This window comes from Fimicolochytrium jonesii (genome assembly GCF_025526975.1).
Source record: "Fimicolochytrium jonesii strain JEL569 chromosome Unknown EV422scaffold_33, whole genome shotgun sequence".
Lineage (NCBI taxonomy): Eukaryota > Fungi > Chytridiomycota > Chytridiomycetes > Spizellomycetales > Powellomycetaceae > Fimicolochytrium > Fimicolochytrium jonesii.
The window spans coordinates 306,163-327,040 of record NW_026515700.1 but is presented as its reverse complement, the minus strand read 5'-3'; the positions used below and the strand labels follow the sequence as shown (position 1 = coordinate 327,040).

Genomic DNA, 20,878 nt, shown 5'->3' with positions numbered 1-20,878 from the left:
CCCTAACCCTAACCCTAACCCTAACCCTAACCTAACCCTAACCCTAACCCTAACCTAACCCTAACCCTAACCCTAACTAACCTTGAACATGTAGCAAATTGAGAGCAAACCAAAATGAGTCATTCGCCACCAACTGGAGAACACCCCCATATTGCCTGGAAACAAAAAGTGCAGGAGTTGATGAATACTAGAGTAGATGAAGGTTCCTAGATGTTTTTGGGGATGTTTTCTGAGACATATTCCACTTTAAGCGAAATCCATCCACTCAGAGTTTCAGAAAATGCATTTTGGCAATATTTTCATAGTCAAAAATCGGAAAAACAGATTTTCCCGGGGCATTGAGTGGAAAACATGCCCCAAAACTTGAAGCACATTACAGTAAGATGCCCCTGAACATTGCTAGCAACTTTATATGACACTTTTTGGATGGCCAAAAATAACCCATAACCGGGAACAGTCCTGTAACCCTAACCCTAACCCTAACCCTAACCCTAACCCTAACCCTAACCCTAACCCTAACCCTAACCCTAACCCTAACCCTAACCCTAACCCTAACCCTAACCCTAACCCTAACCCTAACCCTAACCCTAACCCTAACCCTAACCCTAACCCTAACCCTAACCCTAAAACCCTAACCCTAACCCTAACCCTTGAACATGTAGCAAATTGAGAGCAAACCAAAATGAGTCATTCGCCACCAACTGGAGAACACCCCCATATTGCCTGGAAACAAAAAGTGCCAGGAGTTGATGAATACTAGAGTAGATGAAGGTTCCTAGATGTTTTTGGGGATGTTTTCTGAGACATATTCCACTTTAAGCGAAATCCATCCACTCAGAGTTTCAGAAAATGCATTTTGGCAATATTTTCATAGTCAAAAATCGGAAAAACAGATTTTCCCGGGGCATTGAGTGGAAAACATGCCCCAAAACTTGAAGCACATTACAGTAAGATGCCCCTGAACATTGCTAGCAACTTTATATGACACTTTTTGGATGGCCAAAAATAACCCATAACCGGGAACAGTCCTGTAACCCTAACCCTAACCCTAACCCTAACCCTAACCCTAACCCTAACCCTAACCCTAACCCTAACCCTAACCCTAACCCTAACCCTAACCCTAACCCTAACCCTAAACCCTAACCCTAACCCTAACCCTAACCCTAACCCTAACCCTAACCCTAACCCTAACCCTAACCCTAAAACCCTAACCCTAACCCTAACCCTTGAACATGTAGCAAATTGAGAGCAAACCAAAATGAGTCATTCGCCACCAACTGGAGAACACCCCCATATTGCCTGGAAACAAAAAGTGCCAGGAGTTGATGAATACTAGAGTAGATGAAGGTTCCTAGATGTTTTTGGGGATGTTTTCTGAGACATATTCCACTTTAAGCGAAATCCATCCACTCAGAGTTTCAGAAAATGCATTTTGGCAATATTTTCATAGTCAAAAATCGGAAAAACAGATTTTCCCGGGGCATTGAGTGGAAAACATGCCCCAAAACTTGAAGCACATTACAGTAAGATGCCCCTGAACATTGCTAGCAACTTTATATGACACTTTTTGGATGGCCAAAAATAACCCATAACCGGGAACAGTCCTGTAACCCTAACCCTAACCCTAACCCCTAACCCTAACCCTAACCCCTAACCCTAACCCCTAACCCTAACCCTAACCCTAACCCTAACCCTAACCCTAACCCTAACCCTAACCCTAACCCTAACCCTAACCCCTAACCCTAACCCTAACCCTAACCCTAACCCTAACCCTAACCCTAACCCTAACCCTAACCCTAACCCCTAACCCTAACCCTGATCTGCTGGGGAGGAAGGGAATGGACGAAAAGAGGCCGGCTATTTATAGATAGGCAACCCAGCAGATCAGAGAACAACAACAACAAGAGGGGACTGGGGGGCGCCAGCTATGCTCCTAGAGCGTGCGTGGCGAGCGTAGAGAGCATTGCTACAGCTGCTGGCTATGGGGAAGCAGTGGGGGGTGTGGAGAAGCCGAGGGGGGATTGGCGAAATGAGAGGAGAGAGGAGGAGTGGCGATATTGCAAGAGGATTGGCGAAATGAGAGGAGAGAGGAGGAGTGGCGATATTGCAAGAGGATTGGCGAAATGAGAGGAGAGAGGGAGTGGCATTGACATTGACATTGACACTGACATTGACACTGACATTGACATTGACATTGGCGTTTGACATTTGGCGGTTGACATTGGCGGCTGTCAGTAGGTAAGCTTATGGTATGGGCGCGTCGTCCATAACACCAACTGCAGAACACCCCCATATTGCCTGGAAACAAAAAGTGCCAGGAGTTGATAAATACTAGAGTAGATGAAGGTTCCTAGATGTTTCTGGGGATGTTTTCTGAGACATATTGAACTTTAAGCAAAATCCATCCACTCAGAGTTTCAGAAAATGCGTTTTGGTGACATTTTCATAGTCAAAAAGCGGAAAAACAGATTTTCCGGGAGCATTGAGTGGAAAACATGCCCCAAATTTCTATGTACAGTACCGTAAGACACCCTTGAACATTGCTAGCAACTTTATTTGACACTTTCCGGACCACCAAAAATAACCCATAACCCGGAACAGTCCTGTAACCCTAACCCTGGGATCCTCAATCACTTCAAAGGATGGGTTCTCTCCTTCACCATTCACCATAACAACGACATCATTCCCCTCCTCCTCGTCAACAGCCACGCCGCTTACAGTCCAGCCCAGCTTCCGCCACCTCCGCATGCATCCCTCGCACGCATATGGTTCATATGCACCCTGCCCCATCATGGGCCAATACCCATAGTCCAACAAGCGAAGATAAATCTCCCTCCCAACCCTCCAAAATCCCGTAGACCCAACGTCCCCACATCCAATGCATCCAGGGTCGTAACGTTGCCCATATCTCTTATCACAACCAGGAAAGTTCACCCGAGCGCGACCCTTCTTGTGCCTAGGCACCACACCAGTTTGTGGTGAAGATATAGAGAGAAAGATAGAGTCAGCTCCAATTGTTGAAGACATCTTCAGCTCTTGTGCGCGCCGTACAAGGCCACTGTGAGAGGCCACGCCGAAGACGGCGTGTCTGGGTGTGGCGAGAATCAGGTACCATACCTTGGCATGCTGATTCCCAAGTCCAGAGTAACTCAAAAGCGAAAAGGAGAGCAGGGAGCCGAAGTCCAGCCACTGGGGAACCGTGCTGTTGCCAACCGCGATGCTGTATGTGTCTGGTGTTGAAATCCGTGACAATGATGTCTGCAATGGTGATAGTCCTCAGAGTCCGGGTGGCTGTGCAGGGTTGTCCTGAGTCCTGCTGTCCTGTCCTGCCAATCCTCCCTGTAGACACACGCGCAACCACCAACTTATCTGCATCACTCATATATACCCATAGAGTCAGAGCTGTCTGGTCGCTCAAATATCCGCTCTGAGCAGTTTGATGTGCAAACGAGGGTCAGCCAAAAAAAGCACAGCTGCTGTTTACTCCATCCAGAATGGTACGTACGTGCTGCTCCAAGGCTCTAGCGATCGATCCCATATACAGACCTACAGGTCCGTACCCTGATACCTCTTCTAACTGCTCTTCCTTCCTGGTGTCTGTCTATCAGAACCGATTCTACGATGACTCTATTGGGTTCCGCAACGGGCGCGGAGGAGGCGGGGGCGGCGGGCCTGTATTTCCGGACCTATACGGCTACGGAGGAGGAGGAGGAATGATGCCCAATCCATACGACGAGCCAGACTTTATGAATCAATACAGCCCCGTGGGACTGGATCCGGGAGGTTGGGGAGCAGCAGGCCCGCATATGGGCATGGCGGGCGGACAAGCAGCATATCAGATGGGGATGGGATACCATGGTGGAGGATACCCGAATGCGACGATTGGGATGAGCATGGGCATGGGCATGGAAATGGATATGGGAATGAATATGATGGCGTATCCACCTGCGGGTGTACTCGGGACGTATGACGGCGTGAAGGTCGGAATGGGCGGCGTCGGTGTTGGATACGGGATGAATGGTATGAGGATGATGGGCGGCATGATACCCGGCGGACGAGACTACTCACTCGGCAACAATGCTCGTGCGAATGCAGCAGCTATGCGCGGTAGCGCATACGGCCCGGGAATGGGCAAGCCCATGCAGATGCGGGGGTCTACTTGGCACGATCGGCCGAACAACCTCAACACCGCTGCCGCAAACATCGGACTGGCTACTCACAACAGCGGAATGGGAAACAGCATGGCCGGTCTTGGCAGCAACAGCAGCGACACCCACTCTCGACTACGTGTAGGCGGTTTTGACGGCCAGGATTTTCTACCAGAACCGGATGTAAGTCGGTTTGACGAGTACAAGCTGCGATGGGATGAGAGAACGGGGAATGGGATTGCGAAAGAAAAGACTGTCCAAGGCTGGGGCCCACAACCCGAGATCATTTTCGACCCACTCCTAATGTGGCGTCGCACGCCTGACCCGCCGGGCGTCCCGGGTGTCGTCAGTTGCGCAGCTAGTGAAGTACCTCTTGTCACAATCCCTGAAGATAAGGTTATCAAACCCGAGAACAGCGTTGCTGCGGTGCCTGACATCAAGAACGAAATGGTCGAGCAACCGACAGTGCAGGTAGAGGACGCCGTGAAGATCAAAACCGAGCCCGGATTACCACAACCGAAACCAAAACAGTCAAAGTCGACCCGCCCGACAGCAGCGGCTCTCATTGACCGTGCGCGAGAGCGCGATCAGTTCTACCGGGACAGCACGCGCACTCAATCAACACCACATCCGCACGTCCCGCCGGCTTATGATGAGGAGGCGGTTTCTGCTATGCAGGCTTATTTTGCTGCTGCGGACACCGGATCCGGTGTATCGACCCCACCCTCCACCATGCAAGACGGCCGGGTGGGGATAGACGAAACGCTGATGGCCAATGCGGACCGGAGCCTCTCATCAGCGCCGTCGCGTCATGACAGCACCCGTATGGATAGAAGCGGCGCTCAACGTTCTCCCAATCCAATCACAACACCAACGACAGCTGCAGCACACTCCAACCGCGACACCACCCTTACTCGTCCACGGCCCATTTCCCATCACCGCGACACCACCCTCACCACCATCCCCCCACACGCCACACGATCCCGCCCCTCCTCCACCCTCCCCAATCCAGAACGAGACCGAACCCGATCCCTATCTCCACGCCCATCCCGCTTCACTGACCACGATAAAGGCACGGGGAATACGTACGCGCGGAACAGCACGAGGAAGTACCGCGACGGGGATGGCGTGTTGGGCCGTAGTGACAGTGAAAGAAGACGGAGGAGGAGGAGTCCTGGTATGCCTATGGATGTGAATGCATACCGGCTCAGAGCCATAGCGGCACTGGCAGAGGCGAGGGAAAGGGCGGTCGGGTCGTACCACGCGAGGGAGGATGTGCGGATAGAGGTGGATACCGCTGAGCGATCGACAGTACGGAAATCGGCGGCAGATTGTGGTAATGCGAACGGGCCCGTAAGGAGAGAAGAAGATGGGTTTGGTTTCGAGTTTGGGGAGGTTGGGGCGGCTGCTTCGCTGTTGTTTCGGAGGGAGAATCGGTGAGTTGTTCCTTGTGCAAAACTGGCTCTGGATATTTTCACAGTTCTTTGCGTCGGGTCATTTAGACAGGTCAGGCTTAATCTGTGCTTTCATCTGCAGCTACGACGCCTGAAAAGCATCGGCGTGAATGCGATACCGCCCGCTCATTGATTTTCGGAAAGAGGGCGAACTCCCCCATTCTACTCGCCCGAAGATATCCCAACTGCGTATACCACGCCCCGCGGCCTGCATCGTGGTACCCTCACCTAGACAAAAGATGGCGGAGGAAGTCAAAGGAGGCTTGGTTACCACAGGATGCTGTGGCGAACCCCTGTCACACCCCTGTCACACCAGCATCGAGAACAGCTGCACGAAACCTTTTTCTCTGGTGGACCTTGAGATATGGACGTGGTTTTGATTGTACCTTATTTCCTCCTCCCTCGGTCTTCCTCCCTCCTAGCTGCGTTCCTGTTATGCCTGTTATCTGCGATACCCGTTTGTCCTCCCCTACCCCTGGGCAACTTCATTTGACTGCCGTTCCTTCTGACTCCTAACCCTAGCTTTCTACGTTTGTGTCATACATCTGGTTATTCTTTCGTTCAACGATTGTGAACCGTCGAATACCGTCGGAGCTGACATAAGCACGACACGCCTTTCTCCGCTCTAGCTCCTTCAAAACGGATCCGAAGCACAGGAGAAACGGGAACAAAGGAAGAACCACGATTGAACCAATTTTTTGTCTTTCAAACAATTGGAAAAGGACTTATTTGAAAAATTCGGACAAGGACGGACGGAATGGACCAGTTTTTTTTTTGGGTACAATCGAAACCAATGAATGCATTGGTTCACTTCTTTTTTTTTTTTCTTCCAACAATCGGCCAAACCGTGATTGAGGCGGTGAGGTTTTTCGAACAATGGCGGACATGGATTGGGAGATAGGTTTCTTCTCTTTGGAACAATTGACAAGGACACAACGGGAAGTGTACCGACTCTTATCATGCCGGGTTTGGGAATGTGCACATTCTTCAGGCGCTCTCCTGCCGTTCTCCTGCCTTTGTGCTGCCATTGGGCATGAAGTGCACCGGTATGGTACGCCTTCTCGCCGCGATCCTAAGCCGTGCGGTCGAGGAACTCTCTCCTTCTTCAGAGGTCGGATTACTTTTCACAGCTGCTGCAACAAATATCAAGCATTCTTTCCACGCTTCAGGAGGCGTGCGTTTCCCAACGGCACACAATCTTTCAGGTTTGATTCACGACACTGTGTCCGAGTGGTTAAGGAGTTTGCCTCGAATAGTGCAACTCGAAGTCAGACTGCCCGCATCGTCCGCCGCATCTACAAACCTACTTGCAATTCGTAGTATGACCACTAACATTGGTAACGTCGTCCGCGCCATACCCAACCGCCTGACTCCTGTCGACGTTACAGAGCTTGATGTTGGAGCACTGAATTTTGCCGATGGGGGATTGCGTTGAGCTGATGCACTTCATTTGGACGAGCGCTCTGGGTTTGTCGTTTTTGCCGTAAATTTTGAAATTGCGGTATGTTATGTTGCTGAATGTAAGGCTGGGAGGGATGGGTGAACGTTAGCATGGGAGGACGTCGGCCAGACAAATGGCCGCCGTTCTGGCCCCATCGCACGCGGATACGGTCGTTCACATCAGATTCCATGCCTCTAGGTCCACCGTTATCTGAAGCCCTCACTCCGACCGCACTGTAGAGCTTCCCCAGACTAAATCTTTTCCACATGCCAAGGTTTATGACGACCCGCGTTTGCAGCCGCACTCGAAGCCAGAGGTCAATCGGAAATCACACTTACTTTCCATAGGTGTTTCCGCAATCGCCTTTGCCACACCAGAATGGGTTGATGGAAATCGGGTACCTAAAATCCGGGGAGCCGGTTAGCTACCTAGGACTCACGCAGCGGACTCCATCCGGAAGTCCTCGTAAGTGACGTTCGTCACATATCCATTGTTGATGATGTACGCCTTGTGCATGATCCCGGCGGAGGCTGGACCAATCTGGATGGAAACAAGTGCAAGGCAGAAGTTCAAAAAAATGATCATAAAGTGTCACAATGTTCTTACCAGCGTGACATTCCGATAATACACATTGGAAACCCTCACAGGCACGGGGCCATTTCCAAACGACCCGATATTGTTGCCAGCCGTATTGTTGCAAAAGATGTTTTCGCCGCGGAAGTTGTTGGTGGGCGTTTTGACCGTGAAGCATTCGTCGCCGTTGCGGACATAGACGTCGTGCACGTAGTTGGACTCGGATGACAAAGCCGTCCGTTTCTGTTACGTCGCAAGATTTCAGTTCTGCAATGCCCCGCCAAGAATGGATAATCAAACCAAGAAATGACGGCACAGAAATGCGGCCTCGACCCGGATGTTCCACAGCTCGTTGTGATTGCCAATGACCGTGATATGAAATTTGGCAGCATTGAAGAGCCGCAAATATTTCTGTAGCTGACATCCTGGAAGCGCAGGTGACGCTCCTGCGAGGTAGTGGGTGTTGGTGCTGGTGCTGGTGCGGACGGAGAGAGGCTTATGACGGCCGGAGAGGATTGAGAATAGTTCGGCTGTGAAAAGATCGGCGAGGAAGCAATCGGGGTTGAGGGTAGGGAAGGAGGAGGATAGATGGCTGAGGACGGTGCAGAGACCGATAAGAGAGATGATGAGGGCGGCGCAGATGCCCACGGCGATGCAGACGACCATGGCTTTGGGAGGCGGAAGGTTGCGGCGATCCAGATGGCCAATCCGATGGGAAAGAACTATGAGCTCCAAAATCGGTGGAAGGCGAAGCAGCATCCCATGCGCTGGGCGATGGTGACACCCAGCTGTACACGGGTCACTCCGGTAACTCGGCAACTCGGGGATGCAAACGCGGAGTCCCAGCTAGATGAAGGAGCATCGCCGCCCTGTAGCGGTGAAAATGAGGCCGTTTGTAGCGGTGAAAATGAGGCATCACCAGCTGAGGGCGGGGGACTGTAAGCTGCAAAGGAGCTGCTGGGTCTATGTGCGTCTGATGCGATGAAGGTGCTCACACCCGGGTACCACGGAGAACCAGATGCCGGAGGGGGCAAGTATGAGGAAACAGTCGACCCGGCAGAAGAAGCGGCAGGTGGGGAGTATGCTGGTGAAGACGAAGGAAAAGCCGAATAAGCTGGTGAATTAGGCCTAAGGGATGATGCGGCAGGCGTCGAGTGTGAGGATACCGGAGGAGGCGAATAGGACGACGAAGCGGGCGCGACTTGAGTGGCGACAGGCGTCGACGAGATCGGCCTGCCTGATGACACAATGGGAGTTGCGGAAGGCACAGAAGAAAGCGGCCTGCTTGACGATGTGACACTGCTCCTGACAGATCGTGGCGTCGACGATCAATGGTGGGAGTTGACGGCTTTAGCATAGATGTCACGGGGTGGTTGGACGACTTTGGCGTAGCTGTCACGGGCGGAGTAGATGGTTTGGGCGCTGATGTCACAGGAGGGGTGGCGGCTTTGGTGTTGATGTAACGGGAGGGGTGGTCGGCTTTGGTGTTGATGTACTGGGAGTCAGATGGCTTTAGCGTCGAAGTAAGGATAGGTGACGGCTTCGGCGTCGATGTTACCTTCGCTGTCGATGCGATCGGAGTGGTAACTTTTGTAGTCGATGTGACCTTCGCAGTTGCGGTGATCTTCAAGGTCGTACGTAGTTGCGGCCAGCGCAACATCACCACCAATCGCCATAAGCGCCACAATGCAGGCCAATGGGCCCAGCCACCTCACGGATAGGCATTGCTATGGCTGACCTCTGCCAATTGGTTTGAAATAGCGCCTCGAAATACGTCTAAATGCGAGGTCTACTACTGGGTTCATTTATAGGAGGGGAAAAATCTTTTGGGCGAGACCTTATATGCACTTCAAAACCGTTCAGTAAAGTGGGGCGCATGTGGTCGTCTTGGTGCTGAACGCAAATAGCGCAAACGTTTAGAAAGTATAATGTCGAAATGGGGCGAGAACAGGGGAGAATGCACCCCTTGACTGCTGACGTCACGCGTATCTTTCCCCATTTTGACTGTGAGTGCAAGGTATTGGGACTAGCGGAATACCTTCCGAGAGATAGAATCAGGGCATTTCCGAATCTCTCTCGATCTCAATGCCGCATATGCTATGTCACCATGGCTTTAGTGGCCGGTGGAAATGATACAATAGAGTTAACCTATGGTCCTTGAATGACGGACCGGAGATGCGGGCAGCAACTATTTGTTATGTCGTCCGGAAAAGCTGGTTCTGGGCCCTTCTCGGTAACGGGATGCAATCTACCAGTGCCTTAACCTCTCTGCACGATATTATCACAACTCTGCTATGGACGCGGCAACTCTGCAAAAGGGATCAAAATCGGAATTTTTGGCCGCTCTGGAGCCCGTATACACCGCTCGACATGAAGCCGTGGTTATGCTACCTGCTCTTTGAGCAACTTTTTGGCGCTACACGCGCTGCCTACCGGCATTTCGACGGAAGTGGGGTAATAAAAATCGTTGCGCCGGAGGGATTAATGAGATTTTGAAACTCACCCGTATATACATGTGCCATGCAGAACAATGCGGCTAATCCCGCTTGGGGCTCGTACGGGACGCCATTTGGCCGGATCGAAGTTCGGGGATCACGTTATGTCGACGGCATTGGCGCGCCGATAGGGACGGGGAACTCCACCTACCCAAGTGCACGACATGTGTCGAATACAGTGATGGGAAGTGCAGGGGACGATGTGCCGAACGTGGAGAAGGTGTCGAATATGCTGGCTTTCTGGGGACAATTTATGGCTCATGTCAGTAAGGATTGAGAATGGGATGTGTTGTCGGATGCTGGGGGCTAATGTGTCAGCGATTATAGGACATCATCCATGTTGAAAATAATGCCTCCGAGTCCTTCAACATCGGCGTACCATCTGGCGATCCAGTCTACGACCCAGGGAGCACGGGAACAGCAACTATGAAGTTCACCCGCATCAACTACACCCCCGATCCGACGACGCACGAGCGTGTGTTCCACAACAAGCAATCGGCATGGGTGGACGGGTCACAGGTTTACGGTGCAGATGACGAGCGTGCTGCGATGCTACGGACGTTCTCCAACGGGCTGTTCAGAACGTACAAGGGAAATCTTCTACCTTTTCGGCCAGAAAGTACGCCGGATATCATGTTGGGATTGAAACCCCGAACCTTCCTGGCTGGGTGAGAGTTGGCAACGAGTATGAGTAATTGTGATCTCATATTGACGAATTGCTTTGCGTAGGGATGTCCGTGCGAATGAGGTGATCTATCATTACGTGTATAATCGGCCTTCACCAGCTTAGCATCCACTTACCGACGTTTTCCTTTGTCAAGAATCCAGCGCTGCTCTCAATCCAAACGTTATTCATGCGAGAGCACAACCGTCGTGCTGCTCAGTATCTGAAACTATATCCAAATGCCACAGATGAGGCTCTCTTTCAGATGGCCAGAACGTGGGTCGTCGCTTGCATTCAAAAAGTCACGTACTCCGAGGTGGCTACCTATAATTACGTCCGTCATATTGCGATTCGAGAGTTTCAACTGATGCAATGTCCTTAGTATCTTCCTCGATTGCTGGGCCAGCCACTTCCAGCATATAAGGGTTACAACGCATCGATAGATCCCGGTGAGTTACCGGTCCACCTCCTATGCGCTTTACTCTCTGCTCATCGACCGTTTACTCTCACAGCTATTGACATGCTTTTCTGGGGAGCATCCTTCCGCTACGGCCACAGCGCAATCAGCCCCATCATACCACGTCTTGACGAGAAATGGGCGCCATTCCCAAAGGGGCATCTAATTCTCCGCGACGCGATCACGAACCCTGCCGCCGTCGTGACTGATGGTATCGAGCCGATTCTTCGAGGCTTGGTGGCACAGGTGAGTTGGGTTTCGGAGAATGTTGTGTGCGGTGCAAAGGAAGTCACGCTCATCATTGAATTGCCAAACCTCAAAAGCTGGAACAAGCCGCAGACGTAGTTCTTGTCGATGACCTCCGTCAATTCATGCCGGCAGCTCCATTCGGGCTGAAGCCGCAGCTTTTCTTCGATCTGGCGGCTTTCAACATCCAGAGGGGCCGGTCAGTGCTTTGCGAATCAGGCGATGCCCTGGCAGACTGAGGCTTAATCCTGGAAAAACCAATTGCCCACAGAGATATCGGTCTCCCCAGCTATAACGAATGCAGGAAGAGTTTCGGCCTCACGAAAGTTTATGCATTCGCCGACATCACCGCCGACGAGGTTCTACAGAAAGCTCTCTATGATGCGTATGAAGGGAATATCGACAACATAGAGCCGTATGTGGGCGGATTAGCCGAGGATGCTGAATCTGGGCTAGTGGGGCCGTTGTTCAAGGCGTCGATCATGACTCAGTTTATGAGGTTACGGGGTGAGCGGTGGAGGAGGAGGATGTGATATTTGAATGTAGGATATACTGGAGAGAAACTCACGCTGTTATGCATCCTAGACGGTGATGCGTTCTGGTATCAACTCCCCGATGTGCTCAACGCCCAAGACACCAAGGATTTAAACAATGTGACCTTGTCAAACATAATCCTGTGGAATACGGATATCGCCGCCTTTCCAGAAAGCGCGTTTAGGTGCGTCACTAGGGCTGCGGTGGAGCTGGCACGTTCTCCGCGTCCGTTGGATCACCTACTGAAACAGGTTCTTCTATTGCGCCACAGCTGGGCGGACGCAACCACAATTGATGCTCTTCGCGGAGTGACCACGAGCAGCACATCAACTGGCACGACCCAGGGCTCCGCGAAACAAACCGTTCAATTGACGACAGGGCTGATCTTGCAATACTACATCGATGTCACTGCGAAAACGGTGGATTTTGTTATTGCCTCGAATTACAGCGGGTGGTAAGAAACTGAAGGGCTTCCATGTACTTTGGGTGAGAAAAGGACCGATCTTTGACGAACGCGGGCGGTAGGTTTGCATTCGGGATCGGTGATACCATGACGAACGCAGACATGTATGCGGTTTATGAGGACGACGATGGAACCTGGAGTGTTCACGATTTGTACTCCACATCGTATACACAGGTAAAGGGTCATATAATGCTGTGGGTCACCCCGCATACCCTTACTCCATCTTCTCATCGACTCATAGCCACCAACGGATGTCAGCCAAGGCTGCACAAACGACATCACAAACATGAAAGATGTGACAGCAGACTGGTCCTCCACCCGCGCCTTCGCATTCACCCGCAAACTCAGCACCGGCGACGCCTGCGACAAGGAGATCAGCAGCACGAGTGCAACGCTTCCGGTGATCTTTGCGTATTCGTCATCCGACAAGAAGTTGGCATATCATGGGGCCGGTAACCGGTTTCAGGTAAAATTGAATATTCGGGTTGGGTCGGGGAGTAGTGGCTCGTCGTCGGTTGCGATCACGGACTCCCACGATTTCGACGTCTTTTTCCGGATGTAAGTGTTCTATGCGATAAGGGTTCATTTACCCTTTCGTACACCAATACTGCTCGTTCCCGAAACCAGATGGCACGCAGGCGACATGCTCCTGATTCTCTTCGTGATGATACCTGTGGGGATCTATATTGCCCGTTATGGAAAACGTGCTGATCTGTGGTTGGGCTGGCACAAGTTCTTCATGAGCTTTGCGCTGGGAGAGTTTGCGTTTACGTTGCGACACATTGCCGTCTCGTATGACGAGTTTATTGTAAGGTTTGGAGTTGGGCTCGACGGCAGCAGCTTTAACGGAGAATTAAAGTGATACTTGTTATCCAGTTGAAGATGCACACGTACGATCATATCAAAATCGGCGTGGCTACCGCCTGCGTCGGAATCGCGGGCGGGACGGTAGGATTTCTTGCGCAGAAAGACTGGCGGATCTTTGCGAGATACTCCCAAGGAATGCGGTCGGTTCACAAACTCGGGTCTTACTTGACCTATGTACTGGGTACGTGTAAAGCGGCGCTTATAGCGATAACCGGGCTTCAAATGACTAAACGAGTTCGTAGGCATCCTAAATGGCTGGTACGGCGTGCAGGACTTGGGTAAGATTTCTCCAAGAAGCACAGTGCTCTTTGATACTTCATCCGTACTGATACGATTCAAACCACCCAGCCGCAAGCTACGGCTCCACCAGCAAGATCTGGCCCTCCCTCTACCTAGGCTACTTCGGTCTGCTCGTCGTCATCCTGCTGGGCATCAAATCAATCCAGGCCTACCTCGGCGATTTCGCAAACCGCTTCCTTGACCGGTTCTTGCAAAGCCGTCTCGGCAAATGGGTCGAGCGAAACACAGAGGAGAATGTCGGCGTTGTGCAGTTCACCGAGGATGTGCAGATCAAAGAACCCGCACGCGAGATAACACTGGAGGATTTTGAGCAATCGTGCATGGACGGAAAGCCTTGGATTTTGATCGGAGGGTATGTAGACGGTGGCTTTGTGTTCTTTGAGATGGAGATCGAACCTCTGACTTCACACTAGACTGGTCATGGATTTGAACGGCTATTTTGATCAGCATCCCGGTGGCCGTCGGTTACTGGAAGATTATGTTGGCATGGACGCCACAAACGCATTCCTGGGCAAAGTGAAAAACGGCGGTATTCACATGCATAGCCGGTTTGTAAGTTAGATTTGGTTGCTCTGACATGTGCATTTACATGAAGCTCACGGACTAATCAACTCTCCATCAAGGCCATGAATAAACTCAGCAGCCTGGTCATTGCGTGCCTCCCTAAGGAAAAGGTGACCGAGATGGGACGGTCGATCCTAAGCGTGAGCGCGGCTCCTCCTGCACTAGCCCGTCGTCGAAGCAGCATTGTCCCGGCCGCCATTCAAGAAGCTTCTACATCATTCGAGGCCAAGAAGGGGCCTTACAAACCCACGAAATCAGGACTGGGACCCAAAATCATAGCTTCGGCCGCATTATCTCAGCCGTTATTACCACCATCCGACACGGGTCCGCGGAAGTTCATTCTCTCTCCACCGTCAACGACGTCGGAAACTTCACATACATCTCTGAATACTTCCGCGTCGAGAGGCGCTGGAGCGACGCTTGTTGAGAAGACGACGGTGACGGCTTTCAATGCACCCATGCCGGTGCGAAAGTTTCGGTTTCGGTTGAAGCAGACGATTCCGGTGGATATTGAGCCTGGGGATGCAGTGACTTTGCGGTGCGTTCTCGTCTGTCCCAGAAACCAGTGCATGGTCTGATCGTTGCCTTGATATCAGATTGAGAGACAAGTCGGGCACAATCCACATCAGAGAGTATACGCCAATTAAGAGCCCGAATGATGATTGCATCGATCTATACATTAAGGTGCGTGCCTCTCATGTATGAGCGTGGGCACTCAAAATGTACTCACATAGTCGTTCTCCAGATATACCCCGCCGGGCTTGTCACAGCTCCTTTGGACGAGGTCGCCGTCGGCGACCTTGTGGACATGACAAATCCGGAAAGTCATATCGTTACGCCTCTGATCCATCCGGATTCTGAGGACGGCTGTTACCCTAACGTCGTTATGATTGCAGCTGGGACAGGTATGTGTTTTGCTCCACTCGCAATTGAACATCATTGAACGTCGAACTAATCAATCATGATCTGAGCAGGAATCACACCCATGCTCCAAATCCTAGATTTCTATCGCCAATTTGGCCAACGCAACAGTCAACCCGAGCAGCGAGTACGAGCATCCACACCAACAAGCGCCCGCAAAGGTCTCCTCAGATCGCATCTCCGGCTCCTATGGTCGAACCGCTCCGAGGAAGAGATGTTCCTAATCACCGAGCTCGCATGCATGGAACGCGCCGAGCAAGGGTCCTTACGCGTATCTCACATCCTCTCCAGTCCATCTGCTTCATGGACTGGATCAAAAGGCCGCGTCACCCGGCAGCATATCAAAGAGATATTACCGGAAGATTTGAAGACATTGCTCGACAGGAAGCTGCCGTCCGTCGACGGAACAGCGGATCTGGAAGGGGGGAATCTGGGCAGGTGCAACTGGGTGAATGAATACCCGTGGGATAGTTTGTGCATTGTGGTGTGTGGACCACCGGGGTTCAACACAGCGGTTGCAGAGATTTTGGAGAGTTTTCATGTGCCGGATAATGTTTTGCATGTGCTGTAAGTTTTTGCAGTGGTGATGGGAGCGCCGGTGAAGAACAATGTGGCAGTATGTACGATTTTTGGGCATAAAATCTGCTTGTTCTGTAATTCCCATCTATAAAGTTATGGCCAATATAAGGTGAAAATAAAATGGTTGTTGGGCGAGAGGCCCAAAGCTCTCCGACCAGTTTTGACACCGCGTATCATCAACTTCGGGAAATGAATTGCGACTCCCGCGTATTTACGAATCTGTAGTTTAAACATCATCGCAAAACATCTGCGGTTTCGTGGTGTAGCGGTTAGCACTTGAGACTCTGAATCTCACGACCCGAGTTCGATTCTCGGCGAGACCTTCTCTTTTTTCCTCTTGGTCTTTTTTCGGAGCGAAACCACACTTCTCACTAGCATCGACCCGCTTCCCCACACCGCACGTTGAATGAAGAGCGGAGAGGCTCGGTTAAGCGCGAGTGTTTACAAAGGGAGTGTTACAGAAGCAAAAAGAAAGTGCATTCAGGTAACATACAACTGTCGCGGTCATACTCTGAGCTGAAGGACGTGGGAATCGAACCGGTGACCTGCACGTCTGCAGACCAGGAAGATTCGCCACTACGCCAAACAGTATATACTGGCCACAAATCTGGTTACGACGCCCCAGACATTATTCCGAGCATAGCCACCACGGGTGTGAGCAAGCCTTCTCGCTGCCATATTCCACCCACCGTCATCTGCACCGTGGTCAGAATCGGATTACTGAATCAAAGCAAGCAGACAATTGCTTTTGTCTTCCGGGCTGCCATGGAACCCGGACACTGGTTTGAGGTTGTTGCAACATCGGTCTTCCCGGTCACGGACGCATCTGTGGCGGTTTTTTTAACCAGGAATCGCACGGGATTCCGACAGGCTTTGGGGTGCGTTCAATGCCTCAGCTTTACCATCTACCTTCCAAAGTCCGCTACAACCGAAGCAGAACAAGGTGGCGTGAAGGAAGGAGGAGTGTACGGCCGGGCGTGAGTGCGTGAGGCACGCAAGCCGAACCCATTTTCCACTCGAAGGAGCCCTTCCCCATGAGAGAGGCCTTCGGAGGCACATCGGAGGCCTTCGGCGAAAGCGCGCGCCACCGGCCCCGTCTGCACGACTCTTTCGACAATTGATCCGAACAAGATCATTTGCTGCAAATGGACGACGGGAAGCAAGTAGCCCTTGAGTGTAGCACAAGCAGCACATTCTACCCTGTGATAGATCGCAGATGCTCGTCATCCCCTGTGATGACTACATCGACCGACCCTTGCGCGATCGGGACGGATCGAAGGAAGGTACTGATGCTGAGCGATGGCGATTGACCAAGGATAATGACCGAGGTGATTAAGGGAAAGATCTGATGAAGCGATGGACACTACTGAAGCTACTTAAGGGATCGAGGGGAAGATCTGATGAAGGCGGCCATGCCGTGGTATTGCCACTTGGTCAATCGGGCATCCATAACTCCTGGCGTCCCGGTATCTCCATCATTCAACACGCCCTGACGTCGTGTCGAACGTCTAGATGCCTTCTCTTGCTTTAAGGACCGCCGCGCCGCGCAGTGGCTTGAGACTCCGCACGCCATTGCCAACAAGCGTGCGTATGACGTGCGCAGCTCATGCTGACCTCCACCGTCCACCAGCTCCTAGACATATTTTCCTGGTCATTTTGGATTCGGGACGGCGTACCCCACACTTTCGTCTTCACCACTCCGGAAGGGTGGAGAGCGGATTCCGTGGAGGACGGCGCCGCAGCTTGGACTGCTTTGCCGCCATATGATGAGGAAGATGCTAGCGGGTTCCCCGTCGATGATGTATCTATTACTAGGGAGATGGACATCGGGTGCTGAAGATAACGCACGTCGTAGCGATTCAGATCACTGGAATCTCTTTGCCAGATGGCGATTCTCATATTGCCAAATTCCTACAGCGTGGTACAACCGCCGTGACGGAGAAGCTGTCGCAATTGCGCTCTTTGGACAGGCAGCGCCGGTGGATTGCCGACTGATGTCCATTCTCCCCCACTTCGCGACCTTGACAGAGGTACAGTACAACGAAGCGATCCCTCTTTCCTGTCCACCAGCACCAGCAGTACAGTACGTGACACCCGTCAGGCGCAAGTCCATATGCTCTGGAAGTTGGCGATCCCAGACCTGTCTATCCACATGACAGATCCCTCCGATGGGACGGGGAATAGCGTCTCTGGTCTGGCTCGGCGCTGTTCAGAACATCGTCTGAACCCGGCGTGCTCGCGTTCAGCACGCAAAACGCCGCCTTTATCAAAACCTCAGATCCTCAAGATCAGATGTCTGATTTCTTTCAGGAGTCGAACGCCGGACATGGCGCAAAAATCTTGAAAACGATAAAGAAGTCCAAGAAGGGGACGTTGCTGGCTAATGGCATTGGTGTTCCGGGTGATGTCACATTGGACCATCCTATATTCGCCAACGAGGATCTCCCAGCACTAACAGTAGCTCGAGGAGCAGACGCATGCCGCGAGCTTTACTCTCACCGCCTAACTGCGAAAGGAGGGAGTGGAGGAGCTAGCCATGTAGATATGATCTGGCCCTTCCGCAATATTTGGCGATAGCGGACCTGACCAAGACTTGCGAAAGCTAGCTATATACATAGATTGCGCAACTGTGTCCTATGTATGTACTACGGCGGCGGTCCATCATATTTCCTCGCATAATGAGCCCACCCATGCTTCTCTGCCTTTTCTCCTGTGTGCTCGTGGCGTCTGCGTCGTCGGAGTCCACGTTCGCAGCGACGTCTTGCGCGACGACTTTCGCGCGCGTGATGTCACACTTCCCCAGACGGGCGAGTCTCCCGGTGTTCTGCGGGACCGGCGGAGAGCCCCATCCCGCCCCGCCATTATGAACGCAGTGTGGCATGGCCCTCACATAGCACCCGCACCTACAGTACAGTACATAGACCCGGTACTCACTGCCCTGTCGCTCAAATAATCGCATTCATATCTCACACCTCACAACAACATAACAACACAACAACAAGAACAAGGCACAAGATGGAATCCTCTCGCTCACCCCTGCAGGGCACCTACAAGCCAACAACCCTCCAACAACTCTCCTACGGCCCAAACAGCGTGAAAGATAACCTTCTTGCCGCCCTGCCCAAGGAAGATTCTAGAGCTTTTATTGTGACGGGGAACTCGCTGGCGACAAAAACGCCTTTAGTCAAAGAGGTGGAGGAGTTGTTGGGGAAGGAGAGGCATGCCGTGACTTTCAGTAAAATCAAACAACATGCGCCTGTCAAGGAGCTGGATGAGGCGGTAGAGGTTGTTTTGAAGGTGAGGGTTAGCAACGAAAGGAGTGAGCGTTGTTTGGCGCAAGGGAGCGGCAGCGAATACCTGCGAGCGATAGCGAGCCCGTGTTCTTGAGCATCGATGCCCAACATCCTTGTCGCGAGCGCAGCGAGGAGGATGTCGTTTTGATGCATCGCCCAATTTCACACACTCATACTCAACACTCATCATACCCTTTCGTTCTCGCATTCAGGCTCAAGGAGACCACCCAATCGATACCATCATCTCCATTGGCGGCGGCTCACCCATCGACTCCGCCAAAGCCATCTCTTTCCGCGTCTACGAAAAGACCGGCCACTACCTCCGCCACATCGCGATCCCCACCACCCTCTCCGCCGCCGAATGCACCTTCGGCGCCGGATTCACCCAACCCGACGGGACCAAACAAGCCATTTCCCAGCCGGGAACCTTACCCACCCACGTCTTCTACGACCCCCGTTTCGGCGCGCACACCCCACCGGACCTCTTCATCTCCACAGGCATCCGCGCCCTCGACCACGCCATCGAACTGCAATACCACCCCACAGCAACCTGGATGCCATGCCAACTCCTGGCCCTCTCCGCCATCAAAGAACTCTTCACCTTTCTCCCCAAGTACAAACAGGACCCGCAGAACCCAGATACCATCACCCGCCTCTTCCTCGCCGCCTACGCCTCCCTCGGCTTCCTTGGCTCCAATATCAAAGGCGGCCTCGGACTCTCCCATACGCTGGGGTATGCGCTCGGATCCCCGTACGGTATCCCGCACGGCATCACGAGCTGCCTGACCCTCGGCCACGTCGTCAAATTGAAAGCGCGCTCCTCACCCGCCACCGCCGCTAAAATCGCAGAAATCCTCCCGTTTATCGGCACCAACACTCGCAGCGATGACGACGTGAAGGATGCGGAGAAGGTCGGGGACAAGATATTGGAGTTGGTTCGGCAGTTGGGGTTCAAGACGACGTTGACAAAGAAGAACGTTGGGAGAGATCAGTTGGATGTTATTGTGGAGAGGGCTACGGGGGGGTTGAGTAAGAAGGAGGGGATTAGTGGGGAGGAGAGGGAGATGGTGGAGGGAGTTAGGAAGCTGGTTGAGGGGCTTTATTAAAATGCCGTATAGGTAGAGGTGGGATATGTAGGTTGATTAACTTCTCCCTCACTTCTTCACCTCGGCAATACGCTTGCATCTTGTCATGTACCTTTGAATACATGAGGTCACGGCGTACCGTACATATACCCTCCCTTTTGTCTATCAACCTGGAGCAGCTGCTGTCCGTAGCCGAAGAACGGAAAGGTCGGATTTTCTTCGCGAGATTGACAGTAATTGACACTTTTTGCTTTCTCTGCGTTCAGATTGCAGTTCGTTTGCTTCTCTTGCGGAAACGAGGAGCCACTGAGAGCCTTCTTGCCCAATATCCTCACAAAGAAAAAACCGAGCTCCTGTCGATCTAACTTGACGTAGCTCCCAATTCTAAATTATTACCCTCCAGAGGCCGTCCTCCCAAACCTCCCAGTCGGCAACCTCCGCACAGCAACATGGCAGCACGAGACTCTGACGACGTTGCCGTCGCTCGCGCGCGAAACTCCGCCAGTGAGGCCGTACAGGATCCCTTGATCTCGAAGCTCTCCCGCCCCAGAAGCTCAACACCCACCTCTGGGCGCTGATGAACGGTTGACCATACGGAACGGGGAGATATTGAAGCCGACGTCGGTTGAGACGTTATTAAGCGATCTGAAAGCATTTTTGAGACGGGGACGGCCAGTGGGCGGGCACGTGGATTTTTTTTGGTTAAGGATGAAGGGTTAAAAGGGTTTAAGCCATGGTGGCGGCTACGATGAGGGAGGGTCTGGCAACCGATGGACAGGACGAGTCGTCGTAAG

General features: G+C 52.3%; 6 protein-coding genes and 1 non-coding gene across 7 annotated transcripts; 5 read left to right on the top strand and 2 right to left on the bottom strand.

Annotated features, from left to right (window-relative positions):
* The first annotated feature begins 3,316 nt into the window (after nucleotides 1-3,316).
* Nucleotides 3,317-5,967, top strand: EV422DRAFT_274102 (uncharacterized protein). The gene is made up of 3 exons (XM_053065896.1): nucleotides 3,317-3,497; nucleotides 3,609-5,584; nucleotides 5,685-5,967. The coding sequence occupies exons 1-3, from the start codon at nucleotides 3,495-3,497 to the stop codon at nucleotides 5,695-5,697; spliced, it is 1,992 nt and encodes a 663-aa protein (XP_052921863.1). The 5' UTR covers nucleotides 3,317-3,494; the 3' UTR covers nucleotides 5,698-5,967.
* A 938-nt stretch (nucleotides 5,968-6,905) lies between these two features.
* EV422DRAFT_571420 (pectin lyase fold/virulence factor) lies at nucleotides 6,906-8,282 on the bottom strand (the record flags this gene model as incomplete). Its single annotated transcript, XM_053072991.1, has 5 exons — nucleotides 6,906-7,128; nucleotides 7,382-7,444; nucleotides 7,483-7,583; nucleotides 7,650-7,859; nucleotides 7,917-8,282. The coding sequence occupies 5 exons, from the start codon at nucleotides 8,280-8,282 to the stop codon at nucleotides 6,906-6,908; spliced, it is 963 nt and encodes a 320-aa protein (XP_052921862.1).
* A 220-nt stretch (nucleotides 8,283-8,502) lies between these two features.
* EV422DRAFT_274072 (uncharacterized protein) lies at nucleotides 8,503-9,486 on the bottom strand. Its single transcript, XM_053065895.1, has one exon. The coding sequence runs from the start codon at nucleotides 9,274-9,276 to the stop codon at nucleotides 8,608-8,610; it is 669 nt and encodes a 222-aa protein (XP_052921861.1). The 5' UTR covers nucleotides 9,277-9,486; the 3' UTR covers nucleotides 8,503-8,607.
* Nucleotides 9,487-9,691: 205 nt separating this feature from the next.
* EV422DRAFT_274037 (heme peroxidase) lies at nucleotides 9,692-12,788 on the top strand. Its single transcript, XM_053065893.1, has 12 exons — nucleotides 9,692-10,070; nucleotides 10,143-10,373; nucleotides 10,439-10,779; nucleotides 10,841-10,859; nucleotides 10,933-11,091; nucleotides 11,158-11,224; nucleotides 11,288-11,478; nucleotides 11,556-11,677; nucleotides 11,750-11,985; nucleotides 12,064-12,196; nucleotides 12,284-12,649; nucleotides 12,717-12,788. Exons 1-11 carry the CDS (start codon nucleotides 9,792-9,794, stop codon nucleotides 12,468-12,470), a joined length of 1,965 nt encoding a protein of 654 aa, XP_052921860.1. The 5' UTR covers nucleotides 9,692-9,791; the 3' UTR covers nucleotides 12,471-12,649; nucleotides 12,717-12,788.
* A 266-nt stretch (nucleotides 12,789-13,054) lies between these two features.
* Nucleotides 13,055-15,828, top strand: EV422DRAFT_274057 (uncharacterized protein). The gene is made up of 9 exons (XM_053065894.1): nucleotides 13,055-13,283; nucleotides 13,352-13,523; nucleotides 13,585-13,620; nucleotides 13,691-13,994; nucleotides 14,056-14,194; nucleotides 14,266-14,744; nucleotides 14,803-14,890; nucleotides 14,952-15,111; nucleotides 15,181-15,828. Exons 1-9 carry the CDS (start codon nucleotides 13,119-13,121, stop codon nucleotides 15,696-15,698), a joined length of 2,061 nt encoding a protein of 686 aa, XP_052921859.1. The 5' UTR covers nucleotides 13,055-13,118; the 3' UTR covers nucleotides 15,699-15,828.
* A 129-nt stretch (nucleotides 15,829-15,957) lies between these two features.
* EV422DRAFT_t136 lies at nucleotides 15,958-16,029 on the top strand. Its single transcript has one exon. It is a non-coding gene; the product is annotated as a tRNA-Gln (tRNA).
* Nucleotides 16,030-18,516: 2,487 nt separating this feature from the next.
* On the top strand, nucleotides 18,517-20,326 carry EV422DRAFT_544407 (uncharacterized protein). Its single transcript, XM_053071387.1, has 2 exons — nucleotides 18,517-19,003; nucleotides 19,212-20,326. Exons 1-2 carry the CDS (start codon nucleotides 18,722-18,724, stop codon nucleotides 20,103-20,105), a joined length of 1,176 nt encoding a protein of 391 aa, XP_052921858.1. The 5' UTR covers nucleotides 18,517-18,721; the 3' UTR covers nucleotides 20,106-20,326.
* The last annotated feature ends 552 nt before the right edge of the window (nucleotides 20,327-20,878 follow it).

Coding starts and splice junctions, on each gene's coding strand:
- EV422DRAFT_274072 (XM_053065895.1), bottom strand. CDS start 9,276: ATGTTGCGCTGGCCGCAACTACGTACGACCTTGAAGATCACCGCAACT.
- EV422DRAFT_274037 (XM_053065893.1), top strand. CDS start 9,792: ATGCGGGCAGCAACTATTTGTTATGTCGTCCGGAAAAGCTGGTTCTGG. Junction 11,225..11,287: donor CAACGCATCGATAGATCCCG/GTGAGTTACCGG, acceptor TTACTCTCACAG/CTATTGACATGCTTTTCTGG. Junction 11,986..12,063: donor TCAGTTTATGAGGTTACGGG/GTGAGCGGTGGA, acceptor TATGCATCCTAG/ACGGTGATGCGTTCTGGTAT.
- EV422DRAFT_274057 (XM_053065894.1), top strand. CDS start 13,119: ATGCTCCTGATTCTCTTCGTGATGATACCTGTGGGGATCTATATTGCC. Junction 14,195..14,265: donor TTCACATGCATAGCCGGTTT/GTAAGTTAGATT, acceptor CTCTCCATCAAG/GCCATGAATAAACTCAGCAG. Junction 14,745..14,802: donor GGGGATGCAGTGACTTTGCG/GTGCGTTCTCGT, acceptor CCTTGATATCAG/ATTGAGAGACAAGTCGGGCA.
- EV422DRAFT_544407 (XM_053071387.1), top strand. CDS start 18,722: ATGGAATCCTCTCGCTCACCCCTGCAGGGCACCTACAAGCCAACAACC. Junction 19,004..19,211: donor CGGTAGAGGTTGTTTTGAAG/GTGAGGGTTAGC, acceptor TCTCGCATTCAG/GCTCAAGGAGACCACCCAAT.